General features: G+C 42.4%; 1 protein-coding gene across 4 annotated transcripts in view; it reads left to right on the top strand.

Annotated features, from left to right (window-relative positions):
- Window positions 1-19,771, top strand: part of MYT1L (myelin transcription factor 1 like) — a 182,391-nt gene that overhangs the window by 92,531 nt on the left and 70,089 nt on the right. For all 4 annotated transcript variants that reach the window (XM_063077850.1, XM_063077849.1, XM_063077848.1 and 1 more), the window contains exons 11-13: window positions 1,726-1,962; window positions 3,652-3,773; window positions 4,659-4,727. In XM_063077850.1, the coding sequence (XP_062933920.1) occupies window positions 1,726-1,962; window positions 3,652-3,773; window positions 4,659-4,727 (428 nt within the window). The remainder of the gene's footprint in view (window positions 1-1,725; window positions 1,963-3,651; window positions 3,774-4,658; window positions 4,728-19,771) is intronic.

The raw sequence follows: 19,771 nt of genomic DNA, 5'->3' as shown, positions 1-19,771 counted from the left end.
TCGTAAGCTGCGGCAGGGAACTGAGAGAGCTGCCTCCCAGAGCCCACTGGGTGGCCAGAGAGAGCCAGGCGGTGCCAGGGGCGGCCCTACTGTGTTCTCAGGGACTCTGAGCCGCGGACATGGTCACCTCCTCTCCAGATAAACAAAGGGCTCTCTGTCCCTTGTCTAAAGCTGCTGGGCCATGCACCCTGAGCTCACAACGCTGACCATAGTTGTTCTAAGTAATTGTAATCTTACGTTTTGCAAATGCTTTCTTTTCTATTGATATTTTTATTCCTAGATATTGGAGAAGCATCAGAGGCATGCATTTTCCATGGTGATCAGGGCTGCTGAAGTGTGAGGCTAGCGTGGAAGAGATTCTGTGGCAAGAAAAAAAAAAGAAGGCAGTAACCCCTTCCCAATTTTTTTTCCCACTTTCATAAAATTAAACTAAAACTGAGACAATAAATCCAACATTATAAAGCCTGAATTAATATCAGAGCTTGAAATCAGGACGCACTTTGACAAAGAGAGATCAGGCAGAATAACTCTCCACGCGTGGGGTTCTCGGAGCAGGCATCTTCTTTCTGCTGTTACATCCAGAGGCAGGAGCTGCTAGACGTTCGAGGAAGCCTCAGCCTCACGCCGGCTCTGAAATCAAATTTTTGCTCCAGAGAGTATAACTCTTTAGGGGAAAAAACACAGAATCGTTGGCATTATTTTGATTTTTCTTACTCTCTGTCCTCCCTCTCAGCCCCCTCCTGAGAGACAAGCTCTGAAGAATTCTGGATCTGTTTCAAAACATCATTAAAAAAAAATCTCACCCTGTACCTTTTTTTTTTTTTTTTTTTTTAAGTCAGTTGACTAAATTTCAGGTTTGCTGAAACTTAGAGCAGGTCAGACTATAGTCACTGTAACAGAGGTATTTTGAACTGTTGTGGTATATCTCTTCTAAAATGGATAATTCGCTTCATCATAGAATTTTATATTAGAAAGTAAATTCTAGTTCCTTCTCCATTTTTCCTTTATCTTTGCAATTTTTGTTTTCCTCCTATTGTTTTAACTATTAGCATCAATGAAAATAAAGAATTTTTAGGTTGATATACATGTATATGTATATACAGTATGTGTATGTGTATACACACATACATGCACTCACACACATACACGTATGCACTCACACACATACACACATGCACTCACACACACGTACACATGTGCACTCACACACATACACACATGCACTCACACATACACAGATGCACTCACACTCACACACACACATGCACTCACACACATACATACATGCACTCACACACATACATACACACATGCACTCACACACATACACACACACACATATTTTTGATCTCTTAGGCATTTGAACTGGCATAAAATTGAAATTAAGCATTCTTGTGATTTTATCCTGCTCAGGCTAATTTCTAAAAGCAGAGATGTATTAGAGGAAGAAAAAGAGAGGGAAGAGAAGACAGATGGTAGATAAATAGATAATGGATTAATTGATGGATCCCCCAACCAGTTTTGCAGTTAAGCCCTGGATAGCAGAGATGTACCAACAGACCACGTCTTTTCACCTTGACAGTCTGTGTAAATCAGGTAGCTGTGAGGGATTCTCTGTCTGAATCCTGTGCTGGCTGGAGGCTGGACTGTGGTCCGGGAGGCTGGACTCCCAGTGGTTACCAGGTATTCAGGCCACTCTGAGTTACGGTGTCTCTCTGCCGACAGAACCCTGACATGGAGGTTGACGAGAACGGGACCCTGGACCTCAGCATGAATAAGCAGAGGCCGCGAGACAGCTGCTGCCCCGTGTTGACCCCCCTGGAGCCCATGTCCCCCCAGCAGCAGGCGGTGATGAACAGCCGGTGTTTCCAGCTGAGTGAGGGGGATTGCTGGGACTTGCCAGTAGACTACACCAAAATGAAACCCCGGAGAATAGACGAGGATGACTCCAAAGAGATCACTGTACGTCCGTTTCACTGAAACCCACCTGTGCTGACCTCAGCTGAAAGAAAATGTCATTTCTACCTCAAGAGAAAGTATATTTTCTCTCTGAATATGACCTTTAGCTGACTAGGACTTAGAAAGCATTTTTTTTTGTTGACCAAGAAGAGATATGTGACTAACATTGATCTGAGTAAAACAAACTATTGCCTCTCTTAAATGATGAATTTTATTTCCTAACTAGTATGTTTTGTTACAAATGATTCCTCTAAGAAAATGTATAAACAGCATACCAGTTCATTTTTCTGGGTGATCTTTTGGCACAATACAACAAATTTACTTTGTAGGTAGAGAATTATAATGAAAGCCTTAAATGCATAAATGGTTAAGTAATGATGTGCTGTTAATTAGCTAGCTCTTTGAAACTAAGGGCAGGGTCTCTTCTCTAAAAAGAGTACTTACAAGAGTATATACCAGTCTTTAATAAATTATTTTAGTACAATCAACTAAATCTTTGTTTGCGACAGTATTACCAAAACACCTATATCAAGAACGTACTTTTAAAGTAGTTACAATTTTCAAATTCCAGTTACCAAAATTGATTTAATACATCTTTGCTTAAGAAAATAACTCAAGAATTTTTTTTCTTTATTGGACTGACTTTTCAGTGTTTAGTTCTAAAACATTGTGACATCTTCTTTATTTGCTGCAAATTAAAATGTTTTGGACTACAATAGGAAGACCACCATAAAAGCAATAGTGTCTTTCAGAAACATGGAGGTAGGAAAAAAGAAACACTAGCTCCATGTAGGAATTGGAAGGGAAGGCACTTGCTTAGAAGCCTATTATCTTTATTGTACAAATTGATTTAAGTATGTAGGCATTGTAAAAAAGAGCAAAATCTAAGTGGCAAGCTAAATTTCTGAGTATTCTTTCTCTCCTGCAGTGTTAAATCATTACTACCAAATAAGGCATGCTAGTTGAGTCTCCGAATTCGTTTTAATTAAAATTAAGCCCTCATAAAATGACAGAAGTGTTTTTATCAAATAGACTGACACAGAGGTAAAACCTTACTGTGTATCATAGATTTATGAAACCCATTTGCTGAATGTTGCCATCTATAGAAATTTCTAGGTTACTGCAATCAACACACTTAACCAAAAGTAGGGACTTCTGTAAAAAAGAAAATGCTACATAAGAATAATTTAAAATTACAGCATTAGTCTAAGCTGGTCTTCCATTGCTTGAGTCTTAAAAACACATGCATTTAAAATACTTGCCAATGACTGGTAAAAACCTAAGTCTAAAATATGTTTAGGTTATAGTGTTTCTAATCTTTGCAGGTTGGTGTTGCATAAAAGTGTCGCCTGTCAGGTGCACCAATAGGTGTTTATTGAACATTGGATGAGAAAGACCCAAATAGAAGTAGTCTCTCTGGTCCCCATACCGTTTGTCTGTCCCTGTTGTGAGTATGGCCAATGCAATATTGAATTAAGGCCCTGACCCCTGACAGGTTCCTATAATTTTAGAAGTTTAGAGCTGTTGATGAGAAGTTCAGTTGGCATTTCAAGAAGGGGTCTTATTGAGACAAAGACACACAACAATTTGCAATGTGTAGTAGGAAGGGGTGGGAAATTCAGAAGAGGCACGAGGCCGCCGGGGGACGCCTTCTGCAGTCTGTGCTGTGTTATACCTGTGTTTTGCCTGCAGCCAGAAGACTTGGACCCGTTCCAGGAGGCTCTAGAAGAGAGAAGGTATCCTGGGGAGGTGACCATCCCAAGTCCCAAACCCAAGTACCCTCAGTGCAAGGAGAGCAAAAAGGATTTAATAACGTAAGCATAATGTGAGGTGAAATTATGACTCTTCTTAATTTTCCCTTTATTTCCTCTGGCTTATTTTTAAAAACCGGATGTGTACATGCCTTGCTGTTTGAGCATGCGACATTCGCAGCACATAAATGTCCAGACTGCCAGTTCAGTAGAGTGAGACGCTAACTGTGTACCTGCGTGTTCTGAATGATGCTCTATCGTATGGAAGCGTCATTTTCATTTAATTCTGTGCATTTTGCAGCTTTTCTTCAGGGTGCTTTAATCCCCTTGCAGACATTGCAGCTAAACTGGAAACAATGAAACTTTTTTAAAAGTTTTTTTTTTTTTTTTTTTTAAACATACTTACTATTTTGGCTGTTTTTGTTTTTGTTTGGTGGCAGATGTCCAACTCCAGGGTGTGATGGGAGTGGTCATGTGACTGGTAATTACGCCTCACACAGAAGGTGTGACTTCATTTTTTTCATGGTGGATTCTGTCTTTTCAATTTATTGTTTTCAGCTTACCTCAACAATGCTGTCAAAGTAAAAATGTTGAATTCTGTGTCGAACCTTTAAGTGCTATATGTTGACTTTCAAAAGCATGCTAATTTATGTGTTGTATAATGTCTTTTACTTTTAAATAAATGAACTAAATTTGCAAAACTCTTAAACATTTAAACCAAAGAGTGCAAATATCTTATTCTTTAAAAATTGTCCATTAACAAAAATGTTTTTTAAGACTTACATTTGAACATATTCGGGGGTGAATTACTCAAAAAATTCAATATACAGCACTTTTCCCATTGCTTTTCTGCATTAAAATTTTAATTTTGATTTTTATGTTGTGTTTGTTCGGGCGGTTAAGATGCTTGGAGGGGGACTCACCTCACTGTCCTGGCCTGTCTTACAGTCTTTCTGGCTGCCCGCTGGCTGACAAAAGCATCCGAAGTATGCTGGCCACCAGCTCACAAGAACTCAAGTAAGATTTTTATTGAAAATAATTATCTTTTAGAAACCTATTTACTCAGTAATTCACAAAAAATAATGTGTCATTGAAAAGAAAAGTGTGTTTAAAAATCTCACCTGTACACATCAGTGCCTTGATCTAGTGTCCGTGCTCTGGTCCTCAGATTTCAGCCACTGCTCTGGACAATCCACTCTGCCTTTTCTCCTGACATTTATCTCTAGTTCTTTCGTATCATATCCTCTCTCTCTCTAATTCCTGAAGCATATGTGCTTTCTCTTCAGATATGCATGAAATTAGAAGAGAAATTTTACAGTTGCTAAAGCTTTTAGGAAATGACTGTAATTTAAAGAATCAAAATTGATTTTTTTAAAGCCACACCTTAATACGATTATTTAAAATATGGATACTTAAATAGCACTAATGATAAAAATCTACTATGATAATTGCTCATTCCTAAATACACTGTGCTCTTAATTATTAATACTCTTTAGGACAGTAATAACACGGTTCACAGATCTGTAGAGTCATGGTGCTCAGCTGCATGCACACACACACACACACACACACACACACACACACACGCACATCATTCTAACACCTACAATTTTTAAGCATAAATCTGGCAAAATGATGAAACGACCTACACTCACACCACCAGACTGAGGTTTCTTACTTTGTGTGTGTATGTGTGTGTGTGTGTGTGTGTGTGTATACATATGTGTATATAGATATGTATACACACATATACATGTACATCAACATTCAGGTCCCAGACAGGTTTTAGAAGAAGTCGGTACGAGCTATGGAAAGTGTGGTGAGACGGTGGGTGCTGCAGTGAGAGCAGACACTCGGTTTTGTGTAGGGACAGAGGGCAAGACTTGAAAGACAGTTTTGCAGCAAGATGCTACCCAAGAGTCTCCAAAACAGTTGTTCCTAATTACCTGACATATCATATCATTATGTCAAATGGCTCGGTTTCCATTTTGTTTGGAAAAGGCTTTACTATCCATGCAAAGAAAATGCTGTTTTCAAACCCACACTGATTCTATTCCAAGCATCCCACCCCTTGTGGTCCCCTCCCAGCCCCATGAGGGTAGACCAGGGTATCAGGAAGTGTAGGATTTTGTTTCACGCCCATGTCATTTTTTACAGGATCCCTGTCCAAGGCCCTAGTGCCATAGATCACCTGCTCATGTTCAGTGACTTCCTGAGCTAGCCCTTTTGCCACAGGACACTTGGCGCTTTCTTCGTGGAATGTAAACACCTGGAGGGCCTCCTCTTACCCACCAGCTTTAAGTCTGTAGCGTCATCCAAAGCAGTGCCTAATGGACAAAGTAGCTTTAGAATCTCAGAACGGACAGCATTAGCAAGAACGATTCAACCCACTTTGTTCAGGCATCTTTTCTCGTGGCTTGAAACCGCATGTCCCTCATGGTCAAAATGCGATTAACTACACTTGGAACTTGGCCACCACATCAGAGCCTGGCAACAGTCCTTTGAATTTCTTGATGAGGAATACTTTCAAACGTTTGGCATGTCTCCAGGTCCAGTAGGCCAGCTGTAAACAAGAAAATGGCCTTTGCACAACTTTCATCTAGTGCTGCCTCTAACTAGTGTCTCAGGACCCCGCCGAGACCACAGCACTTTTCTGAAGGTTTAGTTTCTGGAGGCTTGCCTCCCTTAACCTTTGGGCTGGCGCATTTATGTTGGTCTGGAATTCCGAGCAGACCTGCTGTTTCTCCAGTCTCGGCACGTCCTCTTTATCTTATTTCGTCCGGGAGGATGAGGGGCAGTCCTCACCATCAGCATGTTCAGGGGAAGGCGGTTTCTCCTCACATCCTCCACCGCAGAGCAGCGTTGGTCAGTGGTCAGCTCTCTCCTTCCCACCTCTCCCTGGAGGGGAGACTCTGTCTTCCAGGGGGTGGATGGCCTTTTTCTAATTTTGGTTGATCTAAAATCCACACCCATTTCTAAACTCATCTTTGCAAAAAGTAAGTCCCATTCTGATCGACCCTTTCTGGGAAATCTAAACTTGACTAGTTTTCTGTAATGTGCCATTTCTGTTAATGGATCTTCAAACTGAAAGATTTCAATTAATGGTCTCCTATAAAAAAACAATATTCAAATGACTGATTTGTACTTGAAGCTGTGTCTTTCTAAACTGAGGAAATCACAGGTTATAGCTTTTTCTTGTAACCTTTCAGTTGATAAGAGCCTCCATTCAGCACTTATTTGTCTCAGTCGGACAGGTCTTCAGGTGGCTTTCCAGAGCAAAGGATCGTGGCCTAATCTCTTTAAGGCTTGTCTTTAGAAGGATTCATACATGCGCCCTTTTCAATATGTTATTCTTTATATATATTTAAAAAGCTTTGGTTGACTCTTACTGCAGCTGTGTCTCCCCCAAATAAGGAGGTGAAGTCACACTGTCCATTGTACAAGGCAACATCCTCTACCTGTTAGTAAAGACATATCCGAAAGTGGGTCTTGATTACTTTGAAAATGTTTTCTTTATTGTGCATCAGCTAACAAATGGAATTTTCTGGAAATTTTCTTCTTGTCACTTTCAACACTGGATTTTGATAGTTAGTCATGATCATGGACAAGACAAGTTTTGCCAGGTACACTCTGGGTCTTGGGTCCTCAAAGCTCTCAAACTTCCTGAGATAACACTTTGCTCGTTTCTTATCTGGAGCAACAAACGTGGGGTATTCTTAAAAAGAATCGATAATTTTATGTCTAAATTGTACAATATGTAAAAGAAATGTGCATTAAAAGTTAATGTGTGTGTGAATCTCAGACTCTGGAACTATGGCTTTCTCTGGACTCTGGTCCATCTGATGTAGAAAATAGAGCTCAGTGTCTCAGAAGTGAGGTAGGAACCCCACTGATAAAAGGGAGACTTTGAGGAGGCAGAGGAGAGAGGCAGCTGCAATTCAGAAAGCCCCTGTGTCTTGCAGACCTTTCCAAGTGGGTGCCTTGAGGTAGACAAGACAACATTCATACACCTTCCACAAGCCTACCTCACAGGGGTGCTACAAGGATTCCCTAGCTGTGACGTTCAGTGAGACCGCAGGCCAAAGAAAAAATAAATAAATAGAACCATGCAAATTAAAGTGATATTTTGGTGAGTACTTTACCAAACATGAGCTCTGGCTCAAAAGGAAAGTGTCTTCTCTTAAAATTTCATTTGCTAAGATTCCCTGAAAAATGCAACGTAACGAAACTTGCAAATCACATTACATCGTGGTCAGCCTTTTTTTTTTTTTTTTTTCAAGCATCATATTTTCCTGGCCAGGAATTATTTTTCTACTTCCAGATGTGTGTTTAGTTGCAGACCCATGCATGATGTAGGTATGCTAGCCATCTCAGTTACCAATTTAAGCCAAATGAAAACTGATTTCGGTCAGAGACAATTAGCTCTTAAAATGGGCCCTAGAATTTGCTTCTATTTATACTTTGGTTGGACAAAGTTAGATATCTCTTTATTATCCATATCTTTATCTTATAATACCACATGTCCTGTCATTAGTATACCTCTTTGCAGGAAAGAAAATTTTAGACCTCTGGTTAGTTTTTATGTCTTGGTGCTTAAACTTTGACTTAATTATCATGGAGGTGGGGGAATCCCACTTTTTGACTCTCTGCCATTTAGAATGTTCCCTTATGTATTCTGTATTCTCTAGACATGTGTCCTGTGTATTTTTAGCTGGTCATACAGGAATTTGAGCCACATATAACATAAACCTTTCTATTTGAATCTAGTTAGATTTATTTTAAAATAAACCATAAATCAAAGAATTAAAATTTCAAGCTTAGGCCAAGATATCAGTTTTTGCTGAAGGCTACTTATTTCTAGAATGTCCTGGGCTCACTTTGCGGCTGCTCAGTAATGCCGCTCTGGGAGGTTCTGTACCAGGATCTGGTGGAGCTCTGCCTGCCTCCGGCTCCCACTGTGCAGAGCACAGGAGGCTCGTCCACGTCTGCTCGCTAGGGTCCTGAGGTAACCCTCATCCCATAATCTTTCTGCTCTTGCGGTTTACAGCAGTAAACCCTTAGAGATTTGTGACTCATAACCGCCCTTGACACGGGCCTGGTTTCCCTGACAGACGGTTGCATATTCCTATCAGAAGAACAAGTTGACCTCTGTGTCAATTTAGCTCCTTTGTTTCAGAAGGTCATTGTGATATTCTGGCCTCCACATTCCATGATCTTTCACTTCAAAGATTACTCCCCCAGACACCCTCATTATTAGAAAAATCATTCCACTCAGCCACCGACTCGACTTCCCTGAGAGTGCCTGGGTGTGCGTGACCATCCACCTGCGTGAGTATGAGTGTCTCCAGGCAAGAAGGGGGTGCTGATGTCGGGTATCTCAAGTGCCCGTCACTCCCATGCACATGATCTGCTGGGACTCCAGCCCAAACCATCCAGTCCACTGAGATTTAGCTGCTGCTCCTGAGACTCCCTCAAATCCAAAGTGGCACCTGCTTTTTATGAACTACTTCCTGCTGGTAAGGTGCTCAGCAAGTGGATGGTGCTTTTGCACAGATTGCTGCCTTTGTGATAAAAGGCAGAAAAGCTTAGATCCATTCTACAGATGAGGAAACTGAGGCACGGGTAGTTGGGCAGCTCAGTCAAGATGTGTAGACTATAAGTGGCAGGAACAGCACTCAAGCTAAGTGACCTTTCTCACATCACGCTTCTCTGCAAAATTGACACTAGCTTAGGTGTGTTGTTTTGCAATCAAAAATTAAAGGTTTATATTTAACTGTAGCTATAACCAACCACACACGCACACGCGCACACACACACGCACACGCACACACACACGCACACACACGCACACACACACGCACACACGCACACACACACGCACACACACACGCACACACACACGCACACGCACACGCACACACACACGCACACACACACGCACACACACACACGCGCACACACACACGCACACACACACGCACACACACGCACACACACACACACACACATTTTCTTTCCACATTTGGTCTCATGCCATTTTCCCATAACCGACACGGGTTGTTAAACTTGGATGAGTCTGGTGATTGCTAATCCACGTCATATCCGTCGTGGAAATCTGTTCCCATTCATTTCCCACCATCAGTTAAGTGCATTTTGTACTTGTCGTGGCAGGGACCTAATCCACCATTTATATTTCAACATCTGCAAAATGTTTATAAAGTTTGAGCTACGGCACTCGTAATAGTGAGTAGGGCTTATTTAAAATAAGTGCAATACAGACAATATGGCTCAGTACAATACAGTAAAAGTTCTAAAGTAAAAATGTCTGGGAATGACTCCAGTTATACACTCACAAATGTAGATCCACGGACCAATAGTAACTAAACAAAGCTAGACTCCTCGGGTCCTGGTTTGTCGGGTTTCCTGTTGGCAGAGGGTGTCTGCAGTGCACTGCTACTGCCCCAGCGAGTGCACCCGTGCGAGCCCCCGCGGCCGGTGGCAGGGCTTCAGGTGGGGAGGAAAACAAAGGCTGGACCGCAAGTGTGCTGAGGAGGTCTGTCCTTCTAGCTCAGTCCCTGCTGTGACCCCTTCCACTTCCATCTCCTCTGACAGTGAGCATCAGACCTGGGTTATTGAGTGAGAGGACCAGGTGTTTGGGTTTGGGAGTCTATCTTAATCACCTTGAACTACATACATTCCCATGAAGCCAATCGAAAACAAAGCAAAACAGCAATAACAGAACTCTTCAGAGTTTTTAAAGGGATCTGTACTTTACAAAACATGAAGTTTTTAGCAATATTTGAAATAAAACTTAGGTTAGTTGGTTGGTTTGTGCTTCACCATCTTCAAGGCTTTGATTCAAGTGGTAGTAAAATTTGCAGCACGAAAAATGAGACTCAGGCAGTGAAAGGGAGACAGAAGGTGACGGGATTTAAGTTCAACAGTCAAAGAACGCTTTTTCACTAAGAGATTCTCTGTGCAAAATAGAACACAGAACTTGGGCTCTCGAGTCAGAGAGCCTTCTTCTGTGCCTCCGTTTCTTTATCTGTGAAATGGGATAGCTCTGGTAGCGGGCACATAGGAGACATCCGATAAATGTTATGATCATTATTAACGATGTCAATTCACAAAAATCCCATAGCTCTTTCTAAATTGTTGTGCCTTGTGAAGATGTTAACTAGAACTCAAAGGAGGAAATGTAAAAGCTAATTTAATATTTGCCTTAATCACTTTGCATCCATTATCTTTTATGATGTTCCTGAAATAAGGAGAACTTTAATTCACTCCAAAATATTTTGTGCCTCTAACATTGGAAGACTTTACATCAAGTCTCTTAATTAAAAATAAAAAGGACAGAAAGGACACTGCTACAGTGCCGCTTTCTAGAACCTGGAGTGGAAATGTCTCCTGATTCCTTCATTCCGTGTTCCCAGTGTGTGTGCTGTGGCCGTGTGTTTTACGTAGGTATTTTGGCTGTGGTTTTGTTCTTAATATTTGTGAATGGTCACAGTTTTGCACGTAGGGCGATGCCTCGGCCCGTCCTGTCTGCCTGTCTGCACGCGTATCCCTTGGTGCTTCTGGGAAAGAAAGGGCAATTGGAAACCCCTAAACTCACTGACTTCCAAGAAGAAAGCACAAACCATGAGGGGACATTTTCAGAGACATCATAAACTGGGCAAAGTCTCATTTATCTATTTCAAAAACATCTAAGCAGTATCCAGAGATAAGACATAGTTTCTGCCCTCCAAGAATTATGGTCAATTGCTTAAAGTAGAACGAAACTGAAAATATATGCAAAGCCAGAGATTTCCATGGTGGTATGTGAGCAGAGGAGACAAAGGCATCTTTAGTGAGATCAGGGCCAGGGAGGGCATCTGACAATCAAAAAAGTATGAGCTAAATGTGGGAAAGTGGGTGGAGCTGGCCCAGCAAGGGACATGGAAAGAGATTCAGGCAGGCCGGGCTTCCTCCAGAGGGCGTGGTCAGCCTGGGGCACAGGACAAGGCCAGCAAGGAGACAGGGATGTGATCCACCACGCACTAGTGAGGGCAGAGGACTCTGTCCTGAAGCTCAGCCATACACACTAGGGCTCTGAGCAGCAGCCTGGAGTGGCCAGACTGCAAGAGTGGACTGCAAGGCAGAAGGCACTGGAGGGAGGGGTCCCACAGGAGACACTGGGGAGGGGCTGCAGGGAGGGGTCCCACAGGAGACACTGGAGAGGGGCCACAGGGAGGGGTCCCACAGGAGACACTGGAGAGGGGCCACAGGGAGGGGTCCCACAGGAGACACTGGAGAGGGGCCACAGGGAGGGGTCCCATAGGAGACACTGGAGAGGGGCCACAGGGAGGGGTCCCGCAGGAGACACTGGAGAGGGGCCACAGGGAGAGGTCCCATAGGAGACACTGGAGAGGGGCCACAGGGAGGGGTCCCGCAGGAGACACTGGAGAGGGGCCACAGGGAGGGGTCCGGCGGGAGACACTGGAGAGGGGCCACAGGGAGGGGTCCGGCAGGAGACACTGGAGAGGGGCCACAGGGAGAGGTCCCACAGGAGACACTGGAGAGGGGCTGTGGGGAGGGGTCCCATAGGAGACACTGGAGAGGGGCCACAGGGAGGGGTCCGGCAGGAGACACTGGAGAGGGGCCACAGGGAGGGGTCCCACAGGAGACACTGGAGAGGGGCTGTGGGGAGGGGTCCCATTGGAGACACTGGAGAGGGGCCACAGGGCGGGGTCCCACAGGAAAATATTTGGGAGTGGGAAGCAAGGCTGTGTGGTTGCGGTAGTGTTGAGGAGATGGTTTTAGGGAAGATTTGGGAAGGACAAGGATAGGCAGCCCTGTCTGGTCTGGGATGGAAAATACAGTCTAGAGAGACTCTGAGCTCCCTTCAGGACGCCTGCCCGGGGCCATGTGGCAGGTTTCAGTGTTTGGTTTGGGGGACAGTGTTAAAAACAGTGGTGTCTCACAGGAAAACCCCAATAGCCACACCTGAGAGGAATGAGGTTTTCAGTACTAGATGTTTGCTTGGACAGTACTGGTCAGTCCACAGGAAGGATTTGCATGGCTGGGTGCTGAGACCTGCCGTGAAAACATCATCTTGCTCATAGAAAATGAAGTTGTTAAGTTTCTCATTGATATTTGATCACCTATTTTTATGAAAACCAGATCAAACGTAATGAATGTAGGTAAGAATCCCCAACCCACAATCAACTAACGAAATAACGAGAGTCTCACCTAAAAATTTTCTAGATAGGAACCCTCTTCATCGGCTGCCGTGGACAGGAATTTACTTTAGCAAACCCCCACTCGGGAAAGTCAGCGCTCTGTTTACTAAAGAGAGGGTGAATTCCCTCGACATTCACACCTTATTGTACCTTTAATCTATCTTTAATCTGCTGTGTTCACTGGCTTGCTTTCTTTTTCTATTTTTCTTTTTCTTTCTTTTTTCTTTTTTCTTTTTTTTTACTGTTCTAACCTTTCATCCATTAACCATTTAGAAAGCAGTTTGCAACGACTGTGATGTGCTCAGACTTGGAAATCCTTCCTAGGGAACAGAGGTTAATTTCTAACTCCTAATCACAGCTGGATTTGCAGCTTTTATGTTTTTTAATGTGACAAAATGTGGGCACATTTTAAATTCAGTATAAGGTTATGGGGAAGATCTTTCTTATGAAATATATCTCAGCGTTCCATTTCTCCATTTCGAAATTGTGAGGCATTTAGTACAGACCTCAGAAACTACTGAAGAATATTGCTTGTTTTCAGACAAATAGAAAATCATTTGTCATCCAATCAAATGCAGAATGACATGCAAACTGCTTGAAAATTGTCCTTTGAATAAATTATTTTTTTAACTTCAAGATTACTTTTTAAAAAGTTTATCAGCATATTTGACCTGCATGAACAAAATAGAAAATTATTTTCCTTACAATTCTAAGTACATTTAAATGTCTATACCCATATTTATTAAATTATAAATATATGTTATAAATTCACAATACACACACTTTTTTCATTGTAGTTTGGTGAGCATGCAAAGCTGGACACATTTCCTTTCGTGAAACCTTTTAAATTGCCTCTGAGTTCTCTTCATGTTTCACGTCAGGCTAAATTGGGCCTCTTCTAATTACTGGGAATTCTGTCCCCTTTTTCACCGCTCCTCTGCGGTGATTCCAAGCAATGAGTGCCCGCGACTTCATGGGCTGCACGTCTGTGCCCACACCTGGCCCCGAGCGGGGTGCAAAGGAAGCCCCAGGGTGGGGAAAGTCTGGCCTTGTGAAGGTGAGGATTTAATCTAGTAAACACTTCCCTAATTTATAGTTCCCTGGAGCAAAATGAAGGAAATAGGAAATAAAGTAGATGTTGCCTTTGGGAAATTATTGACAAGGATTTTGGAGGGCATTCTTTCCTGGCAATTTCAGGAGAGAGAATCGTCCTCTTTGGGGCTCTTTCTTGAGTAGAGAGACTCTGAGGGGCCCAAGGCTGTCTGGAGGGCGGGGAAGGGCTGGGGGGAGCAAACTCATGGCGTCCCCCGCGATTTCCACCTGTCTGTGTGTTTATTCCTGAACATGATCTATGATCTGCATGAGCGACGTGCAAGAACAATCCCATCTCCTCTATCCCATTCTTTGGTTTTATTGTCACAGAAAGAGTTGTGCCCATGGCACTAGTGAATTCCACTTAATCACATTTTTTTTTTGCATTTTTTATTGATAATATGTATCTGTGGGGTACAGAATCGAATATCAATACATGTATACAATATGTGGTGATCAAATCAGGATAACTAGTCAGTCTTCGTGACCCTTAACTAGATTCTCACCAAATCCCCTCCCCCTCCTTCTGTGCCACCTCTGATGACCACAGATCTGTTCTCCTTTATTTTTTGTGAAAGTTTAATGTATTCGTGTGGTGGTTTCTCCTTCCTTCCTTCCTTCCTTCCTTCCTTCCTTCCTTCCTTCCTTCCTTCCTTCCTTCCTTCCTTCTTTCTTTCTTTCTTTCTTCATTTATTTTAACTCCCACTTATGAGCAGTATTTCTCTCTAACCCTGGTTTATTTCACTTAACATAATTTTCTCTAAGTTCCTCCATGTGGCTGTGAATGGCAGTATTTCATTCTTTTTTATGGCAGAGTAGTATTCCATTGAGTATATATACCACATTTTCCTTATCCAGTCATCTGTCAATAGATATTTAGGTTCCTTTGGGTATATACCCAGCAGTGGGATTGCTGGATCATGTGGCAGTTCTATCTGTAGTTGTTTGAGGAGCCTCCGTACTGTTTTCCATAGTGGCTGCACTAATTTACAGTCCCACCAACAGTGCAGGAGGGATCCCCTTTCTCCACATCATCTCTAACATTTGTTATTCTCTGTGTTTTTTTGATAACAGCCAGTCTAACTGGGGTGAGATGATATGTCAGTGTGGTTTTGACTTGTATTTCCCTGATGCTGAGTGATGTTGAGTATTTTTTCATGTGTCTGTTGGCCATTCGTATGTCTTCATATGAGAAATGTTTATTCAGCTCCTTTGCTGAATTTTTAATTAGGTTACTTGGTTACTTGTTACTTTGCAATTTTTTAATTGGGTTACTAGTTTTCTTACTGTTGAGTTATTTCAGTTCCTTGTATATTCTGCATATTAATCCCTTGTCAGATGCATAGTTTGCGAATATTTTCTTCCATTCTGTAGGTTGTCTTTTCACTCTTTTAAGTGTTTCTTTTGCTCTGCAGAAGCTTTTTAGTTTTATGTAATCCTAGCTGTTTGTTTTCTTTTGTTGCCTGTGCTTTTGGGGTCATCTTCATAGTCTTTGCCCAGTCCTATATCTTGAAATGTTTCCCCTATGTTTTCTCCTAATATTCATATGGAGCAACAAAACACCCTGAATTGCCAAAACAATCCTGAGCAAAAAAATAAATTAAATAAACCTGGAGACATGACACTCCCTGCCTTCAAACTATACTACAAAGCTATGGTAACTAAAACAGCATGCTACTGGCATAAAAACACTCAGACCAATGGAATAGAATAGAGAACCCCAAAATCAACCCACATACTTACAGCCAACTGATCTTTGACAAAAGCAAAAAGAACATACATTGGGGAAAAGAAAGCCTCTTCAATTAATGGTGCTGAGAAAATTGGACATCCGTATGCAGATGAATGAAACTGAACCTGTACCTCTCACCATATATAAAAATCAACCCCAAATAGATTAAAGACTTAAATATAAGACCTGAAACTATAAAACTCCTCAATTCCATTTTAAAAGTCTCTCAGTTCTACAGAGGCTTAAATGATCCTATTCATAACTGAGAGATGGAGACATCCCATTTACCTTCAAAGAGAACCTGAGAATATTGTAATAGTACAGAGAGATTAAACATCCTATGCTTAGCTGGTGTTTTTAAGAAAAAAACATTCATTGTGAATACTTTCTAATAGTCAAAATTAAAATGTAATCTGGCCATGTGAAGTGAGTACCTGTAGACTGTTTAACATATCTTTCTGGAAACAGCTCTACTCTGTCCCATAGAGTAGCCACAAGCGGCTGGAATGAAGCTCCTCTGGCTGAGGAACTGGATTCTCATAATATTTAACTTTTACTATTTCAAACTGAAATATCAATTGGATATGCATAGGGGGCAGTGCCAAATAGAGTCTTAACTTCATTTATATTGCTCTTTATGTCTTTTTTTTTTTTTTTTTTTTTTTACCACATCCTAATAAACACTTAGGGATATTTTATTCCTGCAACTAAACAGTTTTTGTTTTGTTTTGTTTTTTAAAACTTCTGAGTCCTCAACATTTTTGTTATACAATTAAACCATTAACAAATTGGTTAATACTTTTATATTTATATGTTGTTCCCTTTTTTCATTTAATGCAATTTGTATTGTAGGCAGACTAAAAATAAATATGACATAAATTTCGCAATGTTACTGTTTTCAGAATAGAATACTTGCATGTTCCATAGTCAAATAAATTAAAACCTCACTATTTGGGACAACTATGGCAGCATTCAAAATAAGCTACTGGAAAGGCTTGGTCATGTTATTTTTTAAATATATTGAAATTCATTACTTTCAGGCATGTACAAAAATTCAAATGGTTAACCAGGTGTTATCAAAGAGAGTCCTCAGCCCACCTCCTCTGGTGACTAAATAAACCGTCATAATTAGCATACAGGTTATTAATAATTGGGGCTTTGCAGTTGCTAGAAGCCTGCTCTCCACCGCATCTTAAATGTTTGTCTTTCAAGCTTGCCTGTGCTGTCAGTTGGCCTCCTATGGGGAAAGTCTTGCTACCCAGCGAGGACATCAGCCCTTATGTTGTCCCCAAACTGTCAGTGTCTGAATTATGAAGGTGTCATTTTAGTGTATTTTCTATAGCTTAGGGTAAAAATGGGTTTTGTGTTTTGGCTAACTTTTTATCTCAGAGCCAGCAAAGAGCAGCTTGACCTCAGCCTTCATTCTCACGGATGTGTCCCCGCCCCGTCCCCATCGCAGGTCCTACTTTTCATTTTCTCAGCAATTATTCTTCATTTTATCCTCCTGTGGTCAACTGCTAATGGTACTTTATTATGTAGGATAAAACTATGATGAATATAAAATCAACTGCTACTGGCACATACATATCCTCTTAGCTTGGAGCGAGAAAATACATTATGAATTGAGCTAGGATGTTTTTAAATATTTTTTGGCAATAAAACTAATACAAGTTCAAAAAGTCAAGAAAGCAGAGAAAAGAAAAAAATATTTATGACCCCACTATTCAAATAGATACGTTAGCAGTTTGATTAATCACGATGCATCTATAATCTTGAAACCAACTTTTCTGCTTGACATGTAGGTTATATAATCTTATTTTTAATACCTGCATAATATTTCCAGGGAAAAAATGTTTTTGTAGCTTCTGTTGTCACAAACCGAGCAGTTGTAGAAACTCCCCAGCACCAGAAATCCTTCTTTTTCTGGGTTTATATGGCCAGGAAGACGGTGGTCACCTCCCAGAGCTTAGACAACCATAGGTAAATCACAGCCATGAAAATGTGTTGTAACATGTGATTATTATCTGTGCTGCAGCCATATAATTTATTGCATAAAACCCATGACTGTGGCTTTTTTATCTGAGCTGTAAACATGACAGCAGGAGAAGCTCAGCCTCATCTACTGAGACTCCAGAGTAGGACCTGTCATTAGGGGAGTCTCTGGCCCCAGTAAACAAGCCAGGCTGCTGTCCTCCATGGCTCCTGGCATCTGGGGAAGCAGCAGGTGCAAAGTCCCTGCATGCTTAGAGGACACCAACAAGAGAAGTGGGAGAAGGACTGGGAGAATGTTCTAGAATGTCAGCAGAACAATGGCAGGCATCAAATCCCATCAGAGTTTGGAGGTCTTGGTAGGACCTGAGTTCTGTCCTAGTGAGATGAGTTTTCAACACAATGACGACACCTCTGGTGTGGTTTCACACATCACTCTGGTTGCCACATGGAGATCATGTGCAGGGTGCAAAAGCAGGCGGGTGGCCCATCAAGAGGCTCCGGGGATGATCAGGGTAGGAGATGAGGTGATCACCCGGGTCAGGACCAGTGCGGGGATGAGTGGTGGCCGGATTCTGGGTGTTTGCCAAAGGGATGGGTGTGGGTGTGAGGGTGGGCAGCAGAACCACCCCAGCTCCCTGGGTAGTTGCCACCCCTGAAACGAGGAGGGCGTCGGGAGTCCACATTCAGGTGTACTCCCTCTGCAGGTGTAAGTGCGAGGCTCCTGCTTGATGCCCTGTGGAGATGTCGAGGGCTGTGTGTACACGTTAAGCACACAGGAGTTCACAGGAAGTAGTCGGCTACAGAAGGCCACGAAAGCCTGAGGCTGGGGGTGAGTGGATACCACAAGAGGACACCCGGACCAGCCCCTCCATTGCCACCTGCAACTGAGCAGAAGCTCAGGCCCTCTCCTACTCCGTGGGAGGTGCCCAGGATACCCTGATTATTTTCTGAAAATGAAAATAATTACAAATTTGGAAACCCTGTCACAAATATTTCCCCTTCAAGTGTCTTTCTGGCCCTAGACTATGCACTGCTGCTGCACACGGCTTAAAGTGCCCCAGGAGGGGGCAGAAGAGACTTTCAATCCTGACCTGCCTGCCGCCTGCCCTCAAGCCTCACCACAGGTGGACACAGACAGCTTCATCTGACTGTTAAGATATCAAAACCATTTGGGGATTATTTAAATATGATTTAAATAGTGTGTTTTTGCTTTAACACATTAACAAAGAGACAGGATGGAGCGTTCCACATGCACAGTGACAGCGTGAGGCTGGTCTCCTGGAGTGGCGGAGTGAGCAGTGGGCCCCTTCCTCCCACCTGAGATTCTGCAGCAATGCAGGTGGAGGCGTAGGAGTCGCACCGGCAGGAGGTCAGGAAAAAGTAAAGATGAATGTCTCTAGTGGAGGCTTGTTCCTGGCAGCAATCTGGTTATCAGTTCCTATCTGCTTCAACTCATGTTGCAAGGATGTCCATTGGATTTGGGTCTGGTCACTGCCTGACACTAGGTGTGTGGCAGAGAAAGAACAGCTGTGAGGAGGGATGGGAATTAAGGGCCTTTTCATGAGACACATGTATAGATTTTACCTTAAACAAGAAGGACATGCTGTACTCGAAGATTTGCAGATTCCTTCACCTGGAGCTTGAAGGCTGCTTCAGGAATCCAAAAATGTGTATTTGACAATTCTTAAAATAATCATTTGTAGTGCATGTATATTCCATGGTGCAAGAACTATGAAATACCCTGTCCTCTTATCCCCTTGCCAGGTAGGCATGTCCCCTGGAAATGACCTTCCTTGGCCCTTCTGATTATCAAAATCCAATCTGTCCACCCCAGCCCAGCTCCAGCACTATTTCAGCCACTCACTGAATTTCTGTTTCCCTCAATGGATACAACATCTCACACTCGTAAACCCTGTAGCACCTTGGCTGCTTCCTACGGTGACCACATTTCATCTTGCCCTGTGGCCACATGGCAGTTTGTGCCGTGTGCTAGAATGCAGGCTCCTGGAGGGTGGGGGTCGGAC

The sequence above is a fragment of the Cynocephalus volans genome, chromosome 14 (genome assembly GCF_027409185.1).
Source record: "Cynocephalus volans isolate mCynVol1 chromosome 14, mCynVol1.pri, whole genome shotgun sequence".
In the NCBI taxonomy this organism is placed as follows: Eukaryota; Metazoa; Chordata; class Mammalia; order Dermoptera; family Cynocephalidae; genus Cynocephalus; species Cynocephalus volans.
Note: the sequence above shows the minus strand (reverse complement) of the source record. Positions and strands in the feature narration are given on the sequence as shown.